Genomic DNA, 23,926 nt, shown 5'->3' on the forward strand with positions numbered 1-23,926 from the left:
ATATATATATATATATATTTGTAATGGCCATATCTATTTCTTCTGTCTTAACAATAGCTTATTAACAACCTGCTTTATCCATTATTAAAAAATTTAGTATATGTACGTGTGTATATTATACTGCAGCATCACTCGACTCTAGGATAGCGACACAACATTAACGTATATATAAATTAAAAGTTAATTTTGAAGTTTGGACGCAACTTCTACGTTTGCCAATCTGACCAAATGATTTGATTAGACTTTTTACATTCATAAAACATCGACAAGTGAATACAGTCACACATAACAACCACGCACCAAACACCCCAATATTTCCTCGCACAATGTAAAACTTCGCTTTCGCTCATTTGCAAGTCATCTTATGATATTGTCTATAAAAAGACTAAGCAAAACAACTAAAAAGAAAACAAAAATTTTCTAGAGAGAGAAAAACATGGTGAACCTAGTGGCAGCACAGAGGCCATTACTTCACGGCCTAATGAAGATGGCGGGCGTGAGTCCCCACACGGTGGAGATCGAGCCCGGCACGGTCATGAACTTCTGGGTCCCAAACGAGACCATCACAAAGCCCAAGAAAGGAGAAGAAAAGCAAAAGCCCAAGCCCACTAAAAAGCCCGCCAAGCCTGTGGTGGTTCTGGTGCACGGGTTCGCCGCCGAGGGCATTGTGACGTGGCAGTTCCAGGTCGGAGCGCTGACAAAAAAGTACTCGGTGTACGTCCCGGACCTCCTCTTCTTCGGCGGCTCGACGACCGACAAACCCGGAAGGTCGCCGGAATTTCAGGCGGAGTGTTTGGCGGCGGGATTGAGGAAGCTGGGGGTGGAGAAGTGTATTCTTGTCGGGTTCAGCTATGGTGGGATGGTGGGGTTCAAGATGGCCCAGCTGTACCCGGAGCTGGTCCGAGCCTTGGTGGTGTCTGGCTCGATACTCGCCATGACTTGCTCCGTCAGCGAGACGACGATGGAGAGGCTCGGGTTCGCTTCTTCTTCGGAGCTTTTGCTTCCGAATTCCGTGAAGGGTCTCAAGGCACTTCTCTCTGTTGCTGTCTATAAGAAGCTTTGGTTCCCAGATCGCCTTCACAAGGACTATCTCGAGGTCAGTGCCAATATCAAATAGTTTCCAAGTTTAGCTTATGTTTTTTCAGGCGCTTACTGGATCTATCATGCATTTTTTTTCTAAACGTTATATGCCGTTAAAAACACATTAAAACGAGAAATTTTTTCATAATTTACCACAAAATTCTCATTTTTCTCAATTAACTAAGTGATTATCGAGCCAAAAATTATCTGACAATCAATTTAGTACTTACTATATCTTATTATAACAATTTACAAGAACAATAATATAGGTAAGGTATATATATGTACTCAGTCATGCATGATCCTATTTAGTTTTTAGGTTCAGGTTATTAGACTTCCTGAAGTATTTTCATGATCTATTAAGTGATAATAGAGCTATACATTATCTGACAATCAATTCTAATAATTACTTTAAGAACAATGACATAGATAAAGTATATACTAAGGTTTAGAGCACTTTCTTAGAGTACTCTTGGCGAGAAATTAAGTAAATAAGTAAAAGGAAGCTAGGATACAACGTGTTTCTTTCTTAGCTAGCTAGAACGAAGAATATTTCTCATGCTGGCCGTAAGGGAATTACTTATCAGTTGTCATACTATTTTTGCGGATGTTTCAAAATTGACAATTAGGTAGAGAAAGCTGGAAATTGCGTTTCGCTGTGTACCAGATATAGCTTTTTTTAGCTGAAACTGTTGTCATATTATATTCAGCTTTTTTCCCTCAATAAATTTGGTATACTTGACCTTGGGTTTTTTATTTGTGTTTTTGTTTTTTCGCCTATTGTCATGAATAATTTTGCATTTTTATAATAAATCACACATATGCTAGAGATGTGACGAATACTATATCATTTTTTTTTTTTTTTTGAGGAAATAAACTCTATCTAGTTTGAATGAAAAAGGGGCGTAGTTATTCTTCTTTAAAGGAAAAAAAAAAAAAAAAAAAGTAAAGAACTGAAAAAGAAGAGGGGAAAGATGAAGGAAGAAAGAAGTTTTCGCCTAGTTATTTGCAAGTATTTTTTTCATGATGTAAAACAATAGATATAACAAGTTGAATGATAGAGAAAATTAGAAGAATAATGATGAGACATATACCTTAACAGGACAAAAATTTACGGTGCTTATGAGAACAATATCATGCACATGTCAAAAGGGCAAGAGCGACGTGGTGATATTATCGGCAATTTGCCGCCACCTTGTCACTACGACATCGCTAAACCAACTGTACCTAAATAGATAAAATTTGTGGCAGGTGGCACTAGTATTTTATTTATTTATTGCTAAAAGGGAACTAGTTTTTATCAGCTGCCAGATCACAATTCGACAAAAATACGGTTTATCATGGTGGGACCAAATGAGTGGCAAATGGTATGTATGGATTACAAGAATCCATGGAGTACCACGTATCTTAAGTACCACAACTTTACATTACATATACAATATATATATATATATGGTGGTTCTTAAAAGTACTGTAATAGTTTTTTTTTTTTTTTAATAAAGAGAAGGAGTGAAATAACATATTTAATAAGTTGCTTAATAAATTATAACATAATTTTTTAAAATGCTTAGTAAATAGCATAATTTAATATTTTAAGTTCTAACCACGATTAAAAACTCAAAAATATGCCTCAACTCACTCTTTCTCCTCTGCACCTCTCTCTCCTTCCCATATGGTCAGGTCGACTAACGCCGGCGGCCGATGATTGGTTTACATGGTATTTATATGTAATTATCATATTTACGTGAAGATACAGTATTTATAGTCATCGGTCATTGACATTGGAGACTGTTAAATACTATATTTATCTATAAATATGGTTGATCGGTGATCGATAAATATGGTATTTACTTATAAATATTAGATTTACTTAGAAATACAGTATTTATTGGGCACTCACCATCGGCACTGAAGACTTGTAAATACCATAAGTATCCATAAATACGGACGTTGACAGCGACATGAATAACTGGTAAATACTGTAGTTACTCATATATTTAGTATTTACCGATAGTCGGCCACCGGCCTGATAACTGAAAAATATCGTATTTATCCGTAAATATAGACGTCGACACCGGTGCAGATGTTGTGCCAGTAATTGTCAAATACCATATTTATGAGTAAATAGGGTATTTATTGGCAGCGGCCTTGGTACCGCCACGATGCCGGTGACAAAGAGAGAAATTGAGAGAGATGATTGACTATGTGAAAAACCAAAGAAATGGAAGCCCAACAAGCGTGGATAAATTTGGAAATGATTTTTTTTAATGAAAATTTAAAATATGCTATACTAGCATACGCTATTTGCTATTAATCCTATATTTTCTCTTTTTTATATATATTTTGTTATTTTTTTAATTGAAAAAAAATAGTACGTCCTACAAAACTACAATGCTAGCTCTGCCAAATAACATTCACATACATAATAGTAGTGGCTAGGGGTGGCAATTCGTGTCACGTGTCGTGTTCGTATCGTATTTTGATCGTTTTTTTAAAATTTACTGTCAACCCGAACACGACCCGTGACACGAAATTTTTTAAAAACCGCAGTACAAACACGACACGACTACTTTACGAGTTGACATGACACGACCTGAAAATGACCCGTGACACGAAATTGACCTGTGAATCCGAAATTGACACGAAAATTGTATACTTTTATTTAGTTTTTTGCATATTAGAAATAACTTAAATTCATAACACACTAAATTACAATAACATCCATTGAAATTAAGTAAATAATAGTATAAGATTTTGAGTATAACTATCATGATATCACAAGTTCATAATAAAATTTAAAATATGTAATGAAAAATATATGTATTTTTTAGTTTTTTACGAGTTTCGTGTCGTGTTCGGGTTAGGCGGGTTCAACCCGAATTGACCCGTATTTTTTGTGTCAAATTCAGGTCGACTCAATTTTGACCTGAATATCTTTTTTCTCAACCCTAACCTACAAAATTCGTGTCGTTTTCGAGTCGTGTCGTGACCCATATTACCGGTCCTAGTTGTGGCAAGCAGACCATTAGGGGAACTGAATTTATATGACTCTCTTAATAAATTATAACATAATTTTTTAAAATGGTTAGTAAATAGCATAATTTAATATTTTAAGTTCTAATCACGATTAAAAACTCAAAAATATGCATCAACTCACTCTTTCTCCTCTGCACCTCTCTCTCATTCCCATATGGTCAGGTCGACTAACGCCGGCGGCCGATGATTGGTTTACATGGTATTTATATGTAATTATCATATTTACGTGAAGATACAGTATTTATAGTCATCGGTCATTGACATTGGAGACTGTTAAATACTATATTTATCTATAAATATAGTTGATCGGCGATCGATAAATATGATATTTACTTATAAATATTATATTTACTTAGAAATACAGTATTTATTGGGCACTCACCATCGGCACTGAAGACTTGTAAATACCATAAGTATCCATAAATACGGACGCTGACAGCGACACGAATAACTGGTAAATACTGTAGTTACTCATATATTTAGTATTTATCGATAGTCGGCCACCGGCCCGATAACTGAAAAATATCGTATTTACCCGTAAATATAGACGTCAACACCGGTGCAGATGTTGTGCCAGTAATTGTTAAATACCATATTTATGAGTAAATAGGGTATTTATTGGCAGCGGCCTTGGTACCCGCCACGATGCCGGTGACAAAGAGAGAAATTGAGAGAGATGATTGACTATGTGAAAAACCAAAGAAATGGAAGCCCAACAAGCGTGGATAAATTTGGAAATGATTTTTTTTAATGAAAATTTAAAATATGCTATACTAGCATACGCTATTTGCTATTAATCCTATATTTTCTCTTTTTTATATATATTTTGTTATTTTTTTAATTGAAAAAAAATAGTACGTCCTACAAAACTACAATGCTAGCTCTGCCAAATAACATTCACATACATAATAGTAGTGGCTATGGGTGACAATTCGTGTCACGTGTCGTGTTCGTATCGTATTTTGATCGTTTTTTTTAAATTTACAGTCAACCCGTGACACGAAATTTTTTAAAAACCGCAGTACAAACACGACACGACTACTTTACGAGTTGACACGACACGACCTGAAAATGACCCATGACACGAAATTGACCTGTGAATCCGAAATTGATACGAAAATTGTATACTTTTATTTAGTTTTTTGCATATTAGAAATAACTTAAAATTCATAAAATACTAAATTACAATAACATCCATTGAAATTAAGTAAATAATAGTATAAGATTTTGAGTATAACTATCATGATATCACAAGTTCATAATAAAATTTAAAATATGTAATGAAAAATATATGTATTTTTTAGTTTTTTACGAGTTTCGTGTCGTGTTCGGGTTAGGCGGGTTCAACCCGAATTGACCCGTATTTTTTGTGTCAAATTCAGGTCGACTCAATTTTGACCCGAATATTTTTTTTCTCAACCCTAACCTACAAAATTCGTGTCATTTTCGAGTCGTGTCGTGACCCATATTACCAGTCCTAGTTGTGGCAAGCAGACCATTAGGGGAACTGAATTTATATGACTCGCTAGGTATAGTCTGACTTATCTTGGGTAATAAATGGACAGTACATGACTCCTAACAGCATAACACAGGCAAATTCACCTGTTGGTAAGGATCTAGGCATATAGGTTGGTGTGTATTGGCACACATGCATCCTGAATAGATCTCTTTCTATGACATGTACAGGATAAGAAATTAGCGTAATATACCGTTCCAACTTTAATAAAAATCCACCAAATATGAAGTTCAAATTTTCTTGTTTTATTGTGTTCAAATATTCTTTTTTTTTTTTTTATGGAACTAAAATTTTTCTGTAAGCCATTATAGGTTATGTTCACCAACAGGAAGGAGAGAAGCGAACTTCTTGAAGCTTTGGTCGTCGACAATGAGAAAGACCCAACCATCCCCAATTTCCCACAGGTAATCTCGAATCCTTCTGCCAGACTTGTACTGGTTTTGTTTTCTTAGACATTTTGCCACTTCTTATTTTCTTTCGTCGGTTCACTTGTTACGTGTGTTTTTGCAGAGAATACACCTCTTGTGGGGTGAGAATGATGAGCTTTTCAAGCAAGAACTTGCTCAAAACATGAAAGAGTAAGTTTAAGGAATCCCTAACACATTTTTGAGCAAAAATTTAGGGCCCGTTTAGTTCGCTGATCTGAGTTTTTAATTCGAGTTGAGATGTGATTTTATATGAGAGCTTTTTACTGTAGCAAAAAAGTTAGATGTGATTGTTTGTGAGAGCTTTTTACTGTAGCAAAACTCAAATTCTAATCAAAACATGAAAGAGTAAGTTTAAGGAATCCCTAATACCTTTTTGAGCAAAGATTTATAGTACTACGTGTACAACTGTTAGTTAATTTACACAAAAATAATAAATCAGAATGACCTTATAATACTACGTGTACAACTGTTAGTTAATTTACACAAAAATAATAAATCAGAATTTCATGATTAGACTTTAATGATGTACGACTACCGACAACCCAATTTACATTGAGTGCTTCTCACGTGTGAATTGCTGTGTTAGACACAACTCAAATGCGGACGTGAATTATGGTGTCGAACACAAGTCACAGGTGAGAATTGCCTGATGTGGATTATGGTGCCGGACATCATTGAAGTGTGTCTTTGTACTTGCTTGATAGCCTACTAGTACTAGTATGCTAGATGGTATTTCCCTTTTATACACTGCCATAAACATTGGCTGGTGTGTTTACAGGCAACTAGGAGATAACACAACGTTTCAAGGCATAAAGAAGGCAGGTCACTTAGTTCACTTGGAGAGGCCTTGTGTTTACAATAGATGTCTCAAGCAATTCTTTGCTTCTCTCCATGAAGATTGAGCCCCAAAATGAGATAATTTATGTTCTATAATTATATAGTTTTCTACTCCTCAGCGCTTGCTAGTTTTCGGTAAAGAACTCCGTCTGTGTTTGAGATTTTAAATAACTGAATTTAATCCATCTTGTGGAGAGAAGATCTATTTATTGCTATAAAAATTTGAATGAATATTTCGTACATTGAAGATCTTTGGTTGGGAAACTCTTGGAATGAAACATGAGAATTATTCAATTAACATAACCAATCCTCGCTTAAAAATCGACGCTTGGCATGACAAAACTTGAAACCATATTAAGACATACATTCTTGAGGAAGAAAAAGAAAGAGGAAAAAGAACAAGATAATCATCTAAATGATTGCTGAATCTCTTCCAGAGCTCTTCCTTTCGTCTCTGGAACCCAAAGCGTTGCAAAAACAACCGCAAAGGCAGAAATTACAGCGTAACTTGTGAACGTCCCTGTTGACAATTACAAAATGTTGTCAGTTCATGATACACGCAATGCAAAAATAAGCATCCACATTTACATATCTGTGAAACAGAGACAGACCTCCGCTGCTCCAATGCAAGAGTAAATTCGCGGTCATCGTGGTCACAAATGCTGTCAGCCAATTCGCCAATGTTGCTACACTGCCAGCGAGACCCTTAATATTCACCGGAAGTATCTGGAAGCGCATTTTTTGAGAAAAGGTTGAGGGGAGGATATCAGTACTTCAACTTCTCATACTTATCTCAAGCTTAAGTTCCTATGAGATAATTGTAGAATTTGAAACAAAAAATTGCGTACCTCGGACATGATAACCCATGGAACAGGTCCAAGTCCCAGAGAGAAGGAAATCACCATGGCCTGGATGGAAATGGTTGGAAAAAGAAATCAGGTTATGCTTACAAGTATTAATTACGTTGAAAACAAAAAAGGAAAACAAGCAGGAAAAAAAATCATACCACAAGCCCCACGAGTGACAATATTCCCATCACAGTGTAGAGATGAGAGTCTTTTGGTACAATGCCCTAGTGGAGTGAGAGAAGGCATCAAAAGGCAAGCCATATTAACAAATTGTTCCAAATTATTTTAATATTGATAATGACATTATATTGTAGTTGTACATATGGATAGAAATTGTGAACATAAAATCATCAACACTGACCTCCAAGAAAAATGCAACTGCAACAAGGGCGAGGCTAACAGTCATTCCAGCTGCCGATACCTACAAAATAAATTTAAGTTGATTTGAGTGAAATGTTTGCGAATTAGATAATATAAACAGTTGATTGAGTGAAATGTTTGCGCACAATAAGAAGCAGCCTTCGACCGGCTTTGTCCAATAACCAGGTAGTGATTGCAGTGGCCAAAACCTGTAATGACACATAGGTAAAATTTCTATTCCAACAAACCAAACACCGATATGATGAAAGCAAAAATGCTACAAAAGATGGCACATATAATATACCTGAATGGCCCCAATAGCACATGTCGCAGCATTACCAGATGAAATGCCTGTCAAAACAATAGCAGTTGAGTGAACAATTCATCAATCTCAAATAGTTGGCACTCAAAAGAAACCAATTTTCACTTCTTAATTCTATCAAGGCGGCGTTTGGGTTTAATGTTCCACATATTGATAGGAAGTTGAAACTTTTGAAGTGTCATAAATTTGTAAACCAAAGAGGAAACCTGGTGTAGGTTTTATCTGTTCCTTTTTCTCCACGTGAAAACAGAGAAACATGAAGAAGTTGCTACAAAATCACGCAAACTTTTGAAGTACTTCCCTTTCTAGTAGAATAAGCTTGGCAGGTCATGCTAGCACAGTTTTTTTTTTCCTCTCTCAACTAGCACAGATTTGTTTTATAATGTATACGTACATGTAAAAATTGAAATAGTATTTCGTGTGTTCTGAGGATTGACACAAGGATGTGTAGGAATCTGAATCTAAAGACTTTAGTTGACAATATAACAAATCAAAACTTGCAAGACATTGGTCTAACCTGCACTTTGAAAGATGTTGGTGGAATAGAATAAAACGGCGTTGATACCGCTGAGTTGCTGAAGCACAAGTAAGCCAATTCCTATCTGGAACATATAGACTATAGTAAGTAGGCAGTTTGGAATATCAAGAATATAGAGATCAACTATCGAAAACCGAGATTTAAATTTCAAAAATGAAATAAGAAGCAGTCTACCGTCAAGGGAAACCAGTATCTTTTCCTCTTGAGATCTGCAAACCGGATTGCAGTTCTTCTGCTTGTCGATGATGCTACGGATCTCTGTAGAAAGTAGATGGTTAAAAACAACATTAATCTCATGTGGACCAGAAGTAAGAAAACATTCTCAAGTTTGTCATCGACCAGGTATTATTCTAGATAGTATAGCATAATCTTAAGCAGAAAAATCAATAGAATTTCCTCTCCTTTTGCCCAAAGTTATGACATATTTTTTTCTTTTTTCTGAAGAAATATGACATTTGATACCTTGATTTCATTCACTTCTGTGGTGATATCCGTATCAAACCCCCTTAAAACTTGCAAGGAGGCTTCAAAATCTTCTGTCATCCCCATTTTGGCCTTAACATCCCCACCCAAAAAAAAAAAACAAAAACAAAAACAAAAAAGTGGTCAGTTGACAGTAGAAACAAGCTCATATTAGCATCAAATGAATAAATAAAAGATTATATGATTCTTACAAGCCATCGAGGCGATTCTGGGATGAAAAATAGTCCAGGTATCAATATTGTGCATGGCAAAACTCCTGCAGATAAATTACCAATATTTTAAGAGTGTGCACTAAATAAAGTACCATTATTTTAGTGTAAGATTGCTTGGTAATTTCACATGAGAGAATTGCAAATAGCATAAAGCTTTGTGTAATGATCTTAAAACTTTGCTTCACAAGCAACTTTTCTTACCTCAATTTCGATTTTTAACACATGTACGTGCAGAAGACAACAAAAGGTATACAACTTTTTCAAATGATCGTATAAACTTTGTTTTAGACGCAACATTCCACACCTTTAATTACAAATTTTAAGCAAACAAGGTAAAAAATTTAGGCTCACCTAACACTGCAAGCAGTCTCCAGTTGACAAATAGTCCCAATAAATACGCCAGCATTATTCCGATAGTCACCGAAAGCTGTTAATGAAAGGACTACTTCAGTTCATACATAAATAAAATATGGAAATATCAGAACATTGGTAACAAAAATTAAGTTAGAACCAACCTGGTTAACAGACCCCAAGGTTCCTCTCATGTTTTGAGGTGAGACCTCTGCGATATATACGGGTACCTATATGCAATCATCACAAATCAGTACCAGATATGTCTTCACTATTCTCCCAAAAGGTCTAAGGTGTGTCGGAATTCAGAAAGTTACCGTGTAAGAAATTATACCCACACCAAAACCTTCTAACAATCTTCCCATGAACAAAAATGATGAGTCCTACAAAATGGCCAAAGCATTATGTTCCTTAGGAACCTTGTAAGGACCCAAACAAATACATAGAAGTTCAAGATTTAAGGGATTATTACTTTGGCAAATGATATCGCGAGCCATCCAATTATATTAGGAATTGCAGCAATCATCAGCGACTGCAATTCAACAAAACAAAGCAGATGCTTAAGTTAGTAATCAAAACTCATTAATTGCCACTGCCATTACGTAACTGTAAACGAAAAAAAGAAACAATAATAATAAAGAACATAGAAAATAATCCATTTGGTTTTTAAGGAAAAATGCGAACTTCGAGTGTTATTGTTAATTCAGATGGTTGTACATCAGTTCCAATATATAGTGAAAACCAAAATTATCTAGTTCTGGTATTGGTTTTTTTTTTTTTTTTACTTAAAAAAAACCAGCCACATTTCCTTATAAGCTAAAACTAAGCTCAAAACGAAACGAAACGAAACAAGATCTTAGCTTTTCGACGAGAATTAAAAAAATGAATAAAACGTCATACCCCTTTTCTGCCAATGTATTCTGCAATCTGCCCACTTGCTATTGCCCCAACCATTGCTCCCACATTCGATAAAGAACCAAACAAAGAGAACTGCACCAATCAAACTTAAGTGAACAAGATTTCAAAAAAAAAAAAAAAGTTCCTTTTTTTTTCTTTACAAGAAAAAGGAAAACCCAATTGAAATCCTTACCTCCGAAATAGAAAGCTTAAGATCATTGATGATTGCGGATTGAGTAGGAGAAGAATACCCACACTGAAACAGAACAGACAAAAAAAAAAAAAGGAACCCAATTCAGTAACATATTAGCTAATAAACTAATCAAAAATTGAAGATTGTGAAAGAATTGGGGTGAGAAGATTGACCGTGAATCCGAACTGGATAGGGCCCAAAGCAACGATGAGGACACAGAGAACAACAGAGACAGAGCCATCGCGAAGCACCTGAGCCGACGAGCTTATAATGCTGGAGGACTGTCTGGAGCCCATTCTGTACCAGCTTCCGGTGTGTATGAACGGCTTTCTGAGCCCATCCTCACCGCCGTCGTCTCTGAAACTCATTTTTTAGCTCGACCCAGTTGAGTTGAGAATCCGGGAAAAGGAAAACAACCCACTTTTCCTCTAACAGTCAACGGCTACTACACACACAAGAAAGCTTTGAATATCATGTGTTATGTATAGAGTTTGGAGAGAGAGGAAAAGGTTAGAGAAAGAGCCAGAGACAGCAAGAATTTTGCGAGGATCGGGGATCGGTGGTCTCCTGACAGAATTTTGTGGATGGTTTTGGCGATTTCGTTAGAGAGATCAGGAGATGTCCATGTGACGCACAAGTTGCTGTACGGGTCAGTTATAAATGTTTTATACTTTCTTTTCTTTCTTTTTTTCCTTTTTCCTTTTTTAGACCAAATTTGCGGTGCCCTACTTATAGAAATTATTGTCTATTCTTTACGAACTCAAATTACAATTTAATTTCTTTTATTATTATGTATTTTTCATAAAAATTTAAATTTATTTTTTTAGTATAATATTTTCTCTAACGTAAATAACTTAAATTCTCAATTTAAATTATAAAACAAACATACTTTATGTTTTAATAGTTAGATTGGTTTTTTTTACGGATATACATACTATAAATTTTTTTAATGCACGTATGTACACATTTTACCATTAAAAAATTAATTTATTGGTAAAATAATAGTTTCTATTGGTTAGAAAAAAAATGCATGTCACACAAAAAATAAAAAAATATAAAAAAAACAGGTGTAAAGGGTGGTTTGGTCGGAGAAACTTATCCGTATATCATTAGTAGGTGGTGATAGGATATACATATATATATATATATATATATTTTCCCTTCTAAGAAAAGGTTTTGGTTAATTATAGCATGTGAAACATTGGCCTTAAATTTTAGCAAGTGGGTGTTTTTCTTTTGTCGCTTTTTGAAATCCTGAGTTTTTATTTTATTTTATTTTTGTGCCATCTCAATGCCATGGAGTTAAATATGTACTTTTACTTTTTTCAAACGTTTGTTGGTGTTGCATGTGAAAAGGTGCTGTTATTTTGTTCTCTAGTTTTTGGGAGGGCCGTAAAATGTTGAAGCCTCTAAAAGGCAATGATAATAGAGACATGAAAAGGATTATTAGTTTATGATTTAATAAGCCTTGGACGCTTATAGGCTCAAATCAGTTGCCAGCCTAAATTGATCACAGAATTACGTATGTTATCGTGAAACTGGTCATAAATGAACTGTCAAGTAGAGAAAGGTTCTGCTGTAGATATTTTCTCTTGTTTATATTCCTCAAGTCATAATTTACTAAACAGCCCTCTCATTTGGAAACGATTTGCTTCCACTTCATCCAAATACCTAACCAATAAATGCGCTTGCTCAAACGACATTTTCAGCTGTTACTTATCTTCATACAATGTGTCAATTCTATAAATAGCCCCTGAACTTTATTCTAATCCCATTTTAGTCTTGACTTTGAAACATTTCCAACCTAATTCCAAGCTTGTTTCAGTTTTAATTCATCTATTAATTGGGTGTTAAAAAATGACGGAATATGCACGTGATGTTGAGGAAAAAAACATTTTGTTTGTATGACGAAAAATTATCATCCTTATTTCATACTCTTTTAAATATTAAACTGTCAAAAAGACTAAAATTGAAACAAACAGAGTTAAATTTAGGACGTTTTAAAAAATTATTGACCACAATAAGACTTTTATAATTTATTTTTTTAAAGTTAGAGGCCAAAGTAAAATTTAAGGAACATAAAGTATGTAGACCTATTTTTAGATTAATCCTAAAAGAAAAGAAAAGGGTTATCTTATTGTGCCCCTAAAATTTAGGGTCATAATTTTCAATTTACTTTTCAAACTTTGCAAACTCTCACGTCGCCCATTAATTTTGAATTAGTCTCATTCAATAATTTTTGTTAGAATTTTTTAGAAAAGACGAAAAAAGAAGTTAAATGTGTTCATATAGGTTTTTTTTTCTGTTTGTTTTCAATAAAAATTCTAACAAAAAAAGGTTTGAGTAAAAATCAATAATTAAAGTGAGAGTTTTTAAACTTTAAGGATCAAAATAAGAATGAACTTTGTGGGCGATTTCTCAATAAATTTACATCGTTTTTAGTCATTTGTAAACTAGTTTAAATGATTTGAATTAAGGAATTGGTTCAAACTAGTGTTTGAAAAATCTTTCTAAGATTTAGTTCAAACCATTGGTTTGGTTAAATTAAAAATGCAATGCATATGCACATCTGTAAATATTGACCACTCGGTCCAACCTACATAAATTGAAGAGAAAGACTGGGCCGGCCTATATTAGAAGATAGGCTGGGCATGCAAAAATAAAATATGGCCCAATCTTATCCTAATATTGGCCGAGCCAACCCATATATGTTAATATTCTTTTTGCGGGATCAAACCGAAATGTTTTTTCAATTGCATTCGGGATGCAGGACTCTAGGTAAAGGCTTCCATCAATTGGCATTTATGCATGCGAATACATATTATATACATTTTATATTGGATTATATGCACTGTAAGTCATATGGTTTTGGGTTATGGAATATGTTTGACCTTCTTACTTAAAGATTTCCATGAGATTAACTTTCTTTTCCAAGTTGAGCTTAGCTTAAAGATAAGCCTTTTGATCCAACATGTTTTCTTAACAAGTCCCATACTTTTACACTCTTGTTTTCAAAACAACATGTCATCTTTATTTGGTCATGAAATAGCATGTTATTCTTACTCCATATTAGAGCATTTCTTTAGAGACTCCTAAATTTTAATTAAAACAGCTAAAAATTTATTTTAACTAACAAAATAACTAAACATTTAGCTAATAGTTAGAGTAAAGAAAAACAAAAAAAAAGATAAAATTATAAATTATTTTAGCTACAAATATAAATGGCTAGTCCCGTTGGAGCTGCTCTTACTAATTACGTTTGTCATCATCTATACATCATGAAAAAACTTTTGCTTAATAAAAGTACATAATTTGTTGGATGAACAACCGTACAAAACTAGTTGTGTGTTTCTTTTAAATGTAAAATGTGTTATTTGATTTAGCAAGGAAAAAAGTGAAAATTTCGGTACTTTTTTAGCAAAAGAGCGAGTAAAGTTATTAACAAAATTATATCACCTCAGACGGATTGAATGGACTATGTGAATTGCAGTTTAAAGGATAAGACTTGTCAATAAGTCTTTTGGCAAAGCCAATGGATTGCGAATTTAGGTTTGAGTTTTCCGCAAGTTGGATTACACAATTGTTTAATTACTGGTGCTGAAGGAACCCGACCACTGCATTAAAAAAAAAAAAAAAACTGAATTAATTAATCTGGTAAAAGCTAAAATGATAATTTCTATAAAAAAAATTAAAATGAAAAAAAAAATTGTTTTTCTTTTTGCAAGAAAAGGAAATAATTGTAGGGGTAATTGTTTACACTGTTGATGTTGTTCGACTTATTGCATACAATGTTTGCGGTTATAACATTAGTATTCATATTATCTACCAAATTTTCAGTGTCTAAATAATGTTTAACCAATAATGTTTTGTTATATTATTTAATGAACAAACTTGATAAACCACTTTTCTGAACCTTAAAAAAGCACTTCTCTCCTTGATTTTGGCCAATTCGAAGCACTAATTCAAACTAGACATAATTCAAACTTTAAAGATATATAGTTTAAACTCAAAGTTTAAACCCTATAATTCAAAACTCATATTATTCAAACTTAAAAGTTCAAACTATCTAGATTTAAACCGTCATACTAAATGGACCCTTAGTTATCAATTGGACCCTTAGTTATCAATAAGCTCTATTTTTCTTTCTTTTCTCTCTTCCTTCCTACTAAATAACCAATTTTATTATTTTCTATCTACTAGTCCCTCCACCCACTTCCTTTCTTCCACTTTTCTATCGTATCAAACAGAGTGTAAGATAAAGTTCATATGTAAAATAAGACAATCTTTAATGTAAATGTTAATACTAATTATATATTTACATAAAAAAATGTCATATGATATATTATTTTTATTTTTACTACATGTATAATACTATTTGAAATGTTAAATTTATTTATTTTTTTATAATTATTAAGTTTTAAAAGTTGTAAAAATAAATTTTTATTTTTAAAATAATTAAAAAATATAAAAATTACAATAATTATATGAAAAAATAAAAATTTTAATCAATATTAAATTTTTTAATAAAAAAAATGTCAAATCTTCTATATGTTATACGTAATAAAAAATTTACAATAAAATATAATATATAAAAAATTTAACACAATAAATAATATTATATTAAAAAAATTTATATTTAAATAATTTATAATTAACACGTTAATTATAAAATTACACAACATACGCTCTGAGAATGGGCGTTAAGTTCAAAGAGTCAAAAGCGCTGACACAATCAACATTTCGTTTTAGTTTTACCGGGAAACCATCATCTAAACCGTTAGATCTCCCGCCACATTCACGCCGTTTCTCTCTCCTCTCTTTACCTCAATGGCGAAGCGTTCCAAAACTCAATCCCAAATCACAGCAACGGAGGCCAGTCAAATTTCCGAAAGCCCCTCTAACTCTTCCAAAATCCCATTCCGAGCCAGAAAAATCCGAAAGCTCTCTTCCAAAACCCCAAGCGACGACGACGAGACCTCCATTAACGAAAACTCCCCACAACAGAAGTTGCAGAGCTCCTCTTCTCTTCCCCAAACCCTAACAGAACCATTATCGTCCCAATGCGAAATCAACCTTGCTCTCAACCATTTACGCTCCTCCGATCCCCTCCTCGCAACCCTAATCGACTCCCACCGTCCTCCACACTTCGATTCCGACCGCTCGCCTTTCCAATCCCTTGCGAAATCCATTCTCTACCAGCAACTCGCATACAACGCCGCAAAATCGATCTACACTCGCTTCGTCTCCCTCTGCGGTGGCGAGTCGTCGGTCGTCCCCGACTCGGTGATCTTGCTCTCAGCTCAGCAGCTCCGGCAAATCGGCGTCTCCGGTAGAAAAGCAAGCTATCTCCATGACCTGGCGGAAAAGTACAAGAACGGTACTTTATCGGACTCCTCGATTCTCGAAATGGACGACGAGGCTCTGCTCGCAAAGCTCACCGTGGTTAAAGGAATCGGCGTTTGGTCGGTTCACATGTTCATGATCTTCTCGCTGCGGAGACCGGACGTGCTTCCGATCGGTGATCTCGGGGTCAGAAAAGGAGTTCAGAGACTGTACGGACTAAAGGAGTTGCCGAGACCTCTGGAGATGGAGCGATTGTGTGAGAAATGGAAGCCTTATAGCTCTTTTGGGTCTTGGTATATGTGGAGGCTAATGGAAGCCAAAGGCGTCTTGGCAACAGCAATTCAATAGTCATATATCAAGATCTTTGTACAATTGTGTATGTTTCAGGTAATTATAGCTACGTTTACCTTTTTTTTAATCAATCTGTTCATGCTTTAATTTTTACTTGAATTGCAATGACTTTTCAGTTGATATTATGAAGATTTGAAGTTTAAATGGTTGGATTTGAGTTCATTGGTTTATCGTTTGCTAGATTGAAACAAAACAAATTATACATTAATCTATGGATAGAGATATGTTGGTTTATGTCTGCACAAATCACCACTCACGGGTTGAAGTTGAGAACTTAGATTGAATAGTGAATTTATGTGAGAGAAACAATGTACTAAAAAGTTGAATTTAAATATTCGTGAGAGAAAACATAGTAGCAAAAAGTTTGCATTGTGATTTGAATTGTTAAACGAACGGGTAATCAATGATTCCAGGTGAAGCATTATCTGAATTGCAGATCATCGTTTGGAAATTCTGGAATTATGTTTTTTCAGTGGAAGAAACTTCTGGAACTATTATGGTTCATAAGCTTTTAAATGATTTTGAGCTATTTTTTGGAGGATGTTTGAGATTGTTTAGTTGTATGGTACCATTCTAACTCATTTAACCAAAGATGTTTGCCTTTTCTTTTATTTGGTTGTCTTGACATAAGCTTGTAGAATATATGTATGTCTTCACATATAGGATCGGCTGAGTTATGTGGGAGACCTCTTTTCCCTGCCTCAACAACGCAACCTGCAAAACTTAATCCATCATTTTCGTTTTAATTTTTAAATAACTCTTATACTTGATCAATAGCCTTATGAGAATTTGCCTCTTGACCATTGTTTATCAAGTGTTTCATTCCTATGGGATTTATGTATTATTGGCTTTGTATAATGTAATTTGTTTTGTTACACATAGTGGGGCTGTGAGATTGGGTAGTAAACAATGTAAAACTGTTGAAGAGGGCAAGCTGTGTACTCAGCATCTCTATTCTGTTAATGAGGGGTGAGAAACTGTTGCTTTACTTCGGTGAATTCTCTGCCAACTTCAATGAGCATCCTTTGGTGCTTTGCTAGATGATTGATGGTTGTAGGCTGTTGATGGAGTTAATTTTCTAACAAAACATTGCTATTAACCACCATTTTTGATGTATCACTGCCCCTATAGTAGTACGACAAAAATATTCAAGTGGTAAAACGTATGGTACTTGGGTCTCATAATGTTATGTGAGGGCTGGATATATTGCTCACATCTATGCCAATAGCTATCATTTTTCTTCGAATATGGTTAGAGTTTCAATATGCATTTTAAGGTTTATTTTTTTTGTTTTTTTTTGTTTTTTTTTGTTTTTCTCTAATAATGCTAACTTATATTTTCCACCAAATAAGAACATTACTAAAGGTCTTAGAAACTAGGAAGTTTGGAATTTTCCAACTTCGTTTCTCGTTAATTCAGTTAAGTTTCGGTCGTATGTCATTGCTGATTTTGAGCTGCTAATTTCTTAAACTGTATATAACTCTGTACTTGTGTGGGATCACCAGAACTAACATGGGAGGGATTGGACGACCATGAGTATTAACCTAAGTAAAATATGAAATTGAACCGTTGAGCATATCAATTGTTGAAACTCAAAGTAAAAGAATTGGTAATCGACACGATGTATCAAACAATCTGTGACGAGCAGATTCGTGATTCGGACGAAGGGTACCTTAGGATGGGCAACGACTGGCATACGAGGTCTCACAATAGCCCACGATTATAGTAGATTGAAGGTGCTTCTGTTCTTACACGCATAGATATAACTATTACCGAGTTTAGCAAAAAAGTTCTCTTTTTTATTTATTTTATTTATTTTTTATTTTTAAAAAAACCGATTAAAGTTGGTTTGAATTGGCTTGGACTAATCGGTTTTATATTAGAAGCAATTACATAAAATAATCCATATTAAACCTTAGTTTAAACCTATGCACTTGTCTTTAACATTTGCATAAATGAAAATGTTTAAACTAATGACACGAACCGTAAAATAATGACCGCATCATATGAAGGATAAATATTATTGAAAAATAACAGTTACACCATAATGATCCCATGATTATAATACCTATTGGTTCAAATATGCAAGTTTATCTATAGTTGGATAGCTTTTAAACTCTAAGGCCTTGTTTATTTCATGACTTAAGTCATATTGTTATAGTATTTTCTCTTACAAAAATTCAAATTCAACTTTTTTGTTACAATGTTTTTTTCTCCCATACACAATTTAAGTCATGATTTGTGCAAATAAACATACCTAAGTATTATATAAGACATTCATGTATTCACTCAAAAAAATAAACTTTGAAATCTAGGTCGGTTTTCAAGAAATGAAAATCAATCTAATTCAAATGAGGTCGGTTATCCGTAAAAAAAAAGTGATTAGATTGTATTGGATTGAGTCGGTTGAGCAGTTGATTGGATCATATGAATACCCTTATTAGATCATACTACTCTTTATTCATCAAAAAACATGTTATTGTTGGAATTGTTCCATTTTCAGATTTTCCAACTAAAATAATATTACTAAACTAAAACAATTTCAGGTATCTCACTCATATTTTCCATGTCTTGTATATTTGATTATTTTCTCTCTTTTTCTTTCCTTGTTATCGAACAAAGTGTTAGAGCTCTTTTTTTCCCCACTGGCTTCTCCTTTTCTTTCACATAAAAGAAGAAGAAGAAGAAGAAGAATAAAATAATAGGTGATAAGCCTGATCATTTTTGCAAACCTTCAAAGAAAAAGGAAACCTAATCGAGAGGCATATATTATTTGACATTGTGATATTAAATATAATTTATAATTAACTAATGAACATCTTTGTAAGCATTGCCAAAGATGACGGCGCATGCATTATATACTATATTATAGGCATATCAAATCAGAGACTTGACTAATTACATGTTAACTTTCCTTGTGCTAATTAATTTCTCCACTTGATTTCAAAGGGGAAAACTTGTTCTTTTCTACAGCAAAACCTTGGATAGTTGAAGATGGATGTATCAGTTACTCCATTTATGCAAAAATGCCAACACAATTTGGTCCCACAAAATGGACACGATTTGACAAAGGAATTGACACGGCAGCTAATCTCTCAGTTTTTCTTTGGATTCACATCATTGTTTTTGGCTACAGTACATGCATGTGATGCTATCCCAAGTCCCTGCCGGCAGTATAATTGAGGTCATGAATTGCAAAACTTCAATAATTTTGGTTATGAAAATGATATAATCACCTCTATATAAAACTTGGTTTATATCGAACCAATTGTTCAGCATTTACATAAAAGAAACAAAAATAAAAGTTTTTCTTTGTCCTTGATCACTTTTAACCGTCAAATTAACTTCTATTACATAGTCGATCGAACATAATTTTAAAAAGTGCTCCTTCACTACAACCCAGGCCTATATATATATAATCATATATATTAGATGCCTTGGTCGTAACCTATTAAAGCTAAAACTTTCACATAAAAAGTTCGTGGCTGTCAAAACAATTTGAGATTTTTATCTCCAAGATGACGGGAGAAAGGAAAGAGATGTTAGGAGAAAAAATTGGAATACCAATGCCATTGGCGACAAGCCGTTCGGGTCCTTTTAGTTCATTAGTTTAAATAGGGCTGTTCATAAACCCAAACAACCCGCAAACTCAACCCATCCCGTCCCAACCCAAGTGGAAAAAAATAACTCGCAGCATTATTTTTAAATTTTCAGCCCATTATACCTCTGGCCCGAAGTGTTTGGGACAGATTGCGGGTTGGGCCCATAACAACCCGCAATCCCCAACCCAACCCGCACAACATACCCCCAAGCTTTCGGCCTAAGCCCAACCTGCCCAAGTTCTACCTTGGGCTCCCTGATATTAGGTAAGACATCTTTAGGTAAGATAATAATTTGTATGTATCTTAATCTATTTTATTATATGAACTCTAAACTATCCAAATTATTACTTAAGCTATTTTCATTTCTCTTGTAAATAACTCAACTTCATGTCCTACTACAACCATTGAGGAGCCTATGAGTGTGGATTGATAAGGATGGTTGATGTTGCAATGCTTGCTTTTGATGGATTTGAATTAAGATTTAAGCCTCTATGTTTGCTTTGCTTAAGCTATTTGTTTTATGTTAAGACTAATTTATAAGTGTAGACTAATTTATGTTTGCTTTGTATTTGATGTTGGATGGACTATTTTGCTTCATGTTTGATGTTAGATGGACTAATAAAGGTGGTTGTTATTTCTATTTAATGATGAAATTTGAATATTATATTGAACTTTAAGTCTTTGATTTTTTAAATGTTGAAACCGACCACCCAACCCACCTTGTACTGCCCCAACCCAACCCAAACATCGTTGGGTTGTGAAATTTTTCTAGCATCGTTGGGGCCAAATATGTGCAACCCGCACCCTTTGGGGCGGGAAAAAAAAATCCTACCCCGCACCAACCCAACCCATGAACAGCCCTAAGTTTAAACCAGTAGTTTTAGTTTTAATTTTTAAAATTTAAATTTTTTATTAGATAAAAATATTATAGCAAAATCAAAAATAATAATATAAACCGTGTAGAATCCTTAAAACAAACGTATTTATTTAAAAAATTTAAAATATCTTTCAAACTAACTTTTCAATAATATAATGTTTAAGTATATTAAATAACGTGTCATAATATGGATGGTTAGATATCAATTAAAAATTGAATAAGTAATTTGAATCATAAAATGCAGGGCTGCTTGAATGTGCTTGTATAAGATACATTAACAATGGAAGCTTACCTAATCTACTATAAGAGGTCGGGGGTTTTACTATTCAAAGAACAGTGTTGTGTTGTCATTTAGTTTTGAGCAAATTCCATATGTGTCCCTTTGAACACCTGTCGCTTAACCTCTCGTTCTTTTTCTTTTTCTTTTTCTTTTCCCCGTTTGTTGTGCACTCCAACTATTTATTTTTTTTCTTTCCTTTCTCTTCCTCTGAACACCTGTCATTTGGCCTCCTATTTATCTCTTTTCCATCGGTTAGGGCTTATTTTATTTTAGAGTAAAACTCAACAAAATTTAAACTCAAGTTATAATTTTTTTTAAGTTCATATTTGTTTATAAAATTTGAGTTTGAACTTGAATTTTAACTTGAGTTTAGAGCTAAAATCTGAGTTTAAATTTTCCCTTCAACTCAATTTTTTAAACTCAAACTCAAGTTAATGAACGATATTTTTTCTATTCTTAAAAGCGTCATAACTTTTTCATTTTAATTCTAATTGAAATTATTTTTTTTCTATGCATTCACAACGAAAAGACGAATAAAATTTCACCTATATACTCTCTTAAAATTTTTCATTACTATTGAGTTTTTATTAAAATACTATTTAAATACAAATTGAAGTTTTGACCTATGTAAAGACAAACTCAAATAGATTCTCAATTCAAATCATAAGTCAAATGTGCACATCTAAATACAAACTCAAGTTACAACTTCAACTCAAATTATAACTCAAATTTAATTTGAGATTCACACTCAAATCACCGTAACTCAAAAATACAACCGAACAAGTTTTTAGTCTTTTGCTTTTCTCTTTTTCTTTCGCCATGGCTGAATTTTTTTTTTTGAGATTCACACTCAAATCACCGTAACTCAAAAATACAACCGAACAAGTCTTTAGTCTTTTGCTTTTCTCTTTTTCTTTCGCCATGGCTGAATTTTTTTTTTTCCACTCTTCTACTGGTGCGACGTGGTTCTAATCTTCAGAGATTTTGTTGTTTTGGCCTTTGGTCTTTTTATTTTCCTTTAGATTTTTTGTTTCTTTTCTAGGCGTTGCATTTCTCCTCTTTTGTTTTGCTTTCCTTTCTTATTTCTCCTCTACTTTTCACTCTTTTGTTTTCCTTTGCTTTCTATGTTTTCGTTCTTCATCTTTTGCTTTTCCTTGCAAGAAGAGCTTTTTCTTCCTTTCTTCTTCCGGTGTGGAGTTCAGTTGTCTTCAGTGTTTAAATTTTTTGGTTTTCTCGGTCCTTTAGGTTCTAAGATTTATTTTCGTTCTCTTATTTTTCTGTGCTTTCGTTTGATTTTTTTTTTGGTTCATTTTCTAAAATAGGGTTTCTTCTGCTGAAAATTTTTTCCCCTTTTTTTTAACACCATTTTGGGAATTGTTTTGTGTTTCGGTTATTTAATGGTTTTTCCAGTTCAAATTTAATACATGAATCAATAAACAAGTATCCAAATTATATCAAAAATATTATATATAAAGAGATATTACATAATATTAATAGACATTAATACATTTATTTGTTATTACATTGTAGCTAAATAAGAATCAATGAATGAAGCATCATTTTGATAAACATCATTTGAACAATGTCAAATTTTCACTATAACATTATTATTTTGTAATGTTTCTAATCCCATAACATTCTTACAAAAACATTGGCAACTAATGTGCGAATATATTATATACAAATTAAAAACTTCGTTCGAACAATCATAAATTGGAAATTCCTGAAAATAAATCATATAATTTTATATTTATCAATTAAAAAATATATTAAATTTAGGCTCTTCATCTTTATTAAATTATAATCTACCACTTAAAATAATATCCTTATATGCAACTTTATATACTTACAAAATAAAATTTTCTCCCCTGATCAATTATATAAACAATAACATCACCAAATAATTTATACATTCTAATACATAAATCGATTAACAAATATTCAAACCACATATAAAACATTATTTATAGAGAGATATTGCAGAATATTAATAGACATTAATACATTTGCTCATTTTCAAAGTGTTAGAATGAATTTTAATAATACAATACTTTTTTCACATATATATTATGGATTTTTATTTATTTCAAACATTATTTTTCAGGTTTAAAAAATGTTTACACCAATAAGAGTCCTGAAACATGGTGAAACACACTTGATTATTCGTGCTCGAATATGTTGTTTATGGAGAAATATGAACTATAAATCAGGAGAACTTATCAGTATCGACATGCTATTAGTTGATAAAGAGGTAATGTAATATGCTCTTTTTTATATATGAAATTAATAACTTCTTCATCGATCGGAACAAACCAAGATATAAAATTGTTCCCCACTTCGCAATGCTGCGTATTGCTAGAGCAACAATTTTT

At 33.4% G+C, this 23,926-nt stretch overlaps 3 protein-coding genes across 3 annotated transcripts; 2 read left to right on the plus strand and 1 right to left on the minus strand.

Moving 5' to 3' along the window:
* The first annotated feature begins 337 nt into the window (after nucleotides 1-337).
* LOC21403224 (epoxide hydrolase 4) lies at nucleotides 338-7,033 on the plus strand. The gene is made up of 4 exons (XM_010090733.2): nucleotides 338-1,096; nucleotides 5,944-6,036; nucleotides 6,143-6,210; nucleotides 6,839-7,033. The coding sequence occupies exons 1-4, from the start codon at nucleotides 437-439 to the stop codon at nucleotides 6,960-6,962; spliced, it is 945 nt and encodes a 314-aa protein (XP_010089035.1). The 5' UTR covers nucleotides 338-436; the 3' UTR covers nucleotides 6,963-7,033.
* A 54-nt stretch (nucleotides 7,034-7,087) lies between these two features.
* LOC21403225 (sugar transporter ERD6-like 6) lies at nucleotides 7,088-11,692 on the minus strand. Its single transcript, XM_010090734.2, has 18 exons — nucleotides 11,275-11,692; nucleotides 11,102-11,164; nucleotides 10,912-11,001; nucleotides 10,484-10,543; nucleotides 10,329-10,394; nucleotides 10,176-10,241; nucleotides 10,012-10,087; nucleotides 9,640-9,704; nucleotides 9,428-9,520; nucleotides 9,140-9,223; nucleotides 8,945-9,029; nucleotides 8,410-8,456; nucleotides 8,252-8,314; nucleotides 8,107-8,166; nucleotides 7,904-7,969; nucleotides 7,746-7,805; nucleotides 7,509-7,623; nucleotides 7,088-7,417 (listed from the first exon to the last, which is right to left on the minus strand). The coding sequence occupies exons 1-18, from the start codon at nucleotides 11,467-11,469 to the stop codon at nucleotides 7,305-7,307; spliced, it is 1,467 nt and encodes a 488-aa protein (XP_010089036.1). The 5' UTR covers nucleotides 11,470-11,692; the 3' UTR covers nucleotides 7,088-7,304.
* A 24-nt stretch (nucleotides 11,693-11,716) lies between these two features.
* Nucleotides 11,717-17,936, plus strand: LOC21403226 (DNA-3-methyladenine glycosylase 1). The gene is made up of 3 exons (XM_010090735.2): nucleotides 11,717-11,750; nucleotides 15,851-16,831; nucleotides 17,459-17,936. The coding sequence occupies exon 2, from the start codon at nucleotides 15,929-15,931 to the stop codon at nucleotides 16,790-16,792; it is 864 nt and encodes a 287-aa protein (XP_010089037.1). The 5' UTR covers nucleotides 11,717-11,750; nucleotides 15,851-15,928; the 3' UTR covers nucleotides 16,793-16,831; nucleotides 17,459-17,936.
* The last annotated feature ends 5,990 nt before the right edge of the window (nucleotides 17,937-23,926 follow it).

The sequence above is a fragment of the Morus notabilis genome, unplaced genomic scaffold, assembly GCF_000414095.1.
Source record: "Morus notabilis unplaced genomic scaffold, ASM41409v2 Scaffold25, whole genome shotgun sequence".
In the NCBI taxonomy this organism is placed as follows: Eukaryota; Viridiplantae; Streptophyta; class Magnoliopsida; order Rosales; family Moraceae; genus Morus; species Morus notabilis.